The 1,140-nt window shown below is 65.9% G+C and overlaps 1 protein-coding gene across 1 annotated transcript in view; it reads left to right on the top strand.

Moving 5' to 3' along the window:
• The first annotated feature begins 463 nt into the window (after positions 1–463).
• The window catches only part of COMP (cartilage oligomeric matrix protein), a 7,626-nt gene continuing 6,949 nt past the window's right edge, over positions 464–1,140 (top strand). Inside the window, exons 1-2 of the mRNA XM_025885663.2 lie at positions 464–564; positions 810–895. Coding sequence (XP_025741448.1) covers positions 486–564; positions 810–895 — 165 coding nt within the window. The 5' untranslated portion in view covers positions 464–485. The remainder of the gene's footprint in view (positions 565–809; positions 896–1,140) is intronic.

Raw genomic sequence — 1,140 nt, 5'->3', positions numbered from 1 at the left:
TTGCCACATTTTGAAGCAAGTGAGGAAGGAGTGGAGGGCCAGTCAGCCTGACTTTAAAGTAGACTGGAGGGGGGTGGTGGAGGCTAACCGTTAGCCTCTCTTGACTCTGTTTCCCCGAGTGTGAGCTGAGGGGAGGGGCCACGGGGATCGCCTCGTACTCAGCCATGTCCCACTCCTGGCATACAGCAGGCACTCAGTAAATAAGTTAAAGAGGGCTGGAGGGTGGTCCCACCTGACACTCTGCCCCACCGACCTCTACACTCAGGTTCCCCTGTGACTCAGTTTCCCCGCTGTGTCCAGGTTCAGCAACACCGGGCGGGGCCTTGAATGCAGAGACCAGCGCCATCTGTTTACCTTGCGGCTGGACGCTGGGCAGGGCCGCGGGTGGGCCGTCCCGGGAGCCGGCTGCGCGGCGGCGATAAATAGGCCCCGCGGGTCTCGTGGGCAGCAGAGAGCCAGCTGCAGTTCAGCTCCCCGCCGCCGCCATGGTTCCTGCCGCCGCCTGCGTTCTCCTGCTCACCCTGGCCGCCCTCGGTGCGTCGGGTCAGGGCCAGCTACCACTGGGTAAGCCGCCCCTTCCCCCACGCGTGGCCTCGACCCCCAACCATACCGGAGGACCCGTGAGGCCTGGGGTCGCGGCTCCCAGGCGCTCGGGGACTGTTCACCGGGACGTGCAGGACGGAGAAAGCAGGCAGCGGGGCGGACGTTCAAGGAATGAGGGCGTCCCGGGTCCCTGCCGCGGCGCCGTGAGGACTGGTGGTGGGGGTCCCCAAACCCCGACGCCCCATCAGCGCCTCCTGTCGGCGCAGGTGAAGATCTGGGCCCGCAGATGCTTCGGGAACTTCAGGAGACCAACGCCGCGTTGCAGGATGTGCGGGAGCTGTTGCGGCAGCAGGTGCGGACCAGGGTGCGGAGACAGGGAGCGCGGAGGAGGGGAGAGAGGCGTGGAAGAGGAGGGGGGCGAGGAGGATGGGAGAAGGAGGTCCCGGTGGAGAGGGAGAGGGTTCTGGGTACGAAGATCCGGGGAGGAAGTTGTAGAAAAGAGGGAAAGGGGACTCCCAGGGGCAGAAGGTTCCGCGGGAGAAGACAGGGGTCCGTGAGGGGTTAAAGTCCCAGGGAAGGAGGGGGGGGCAGGGAGGA

Source organism: Callorhinus ursinus, unplaced genomic scaffold (assembly GCF_003265705.2).
Source record: "Callorhinus ursinus isolate GAN/ISIS: 27379988/994484 unplaced genomic scaffold, GSC_fseal_2.0 scaffold15, whole genome shotgun sequence".
Taxonomy (NCBI): domain Eukaryota; kingdom Metazoa; phylum Chordata; class Mammalia; order Carnivora; family Otariidae; genus Callorhinus; species Callorhinus ursinus.
The sequence above is the reverse complement of the archived record's forward strand: the minus strand, read 5'-3'. Positions and strand labels throughout refer to the sequence as shown.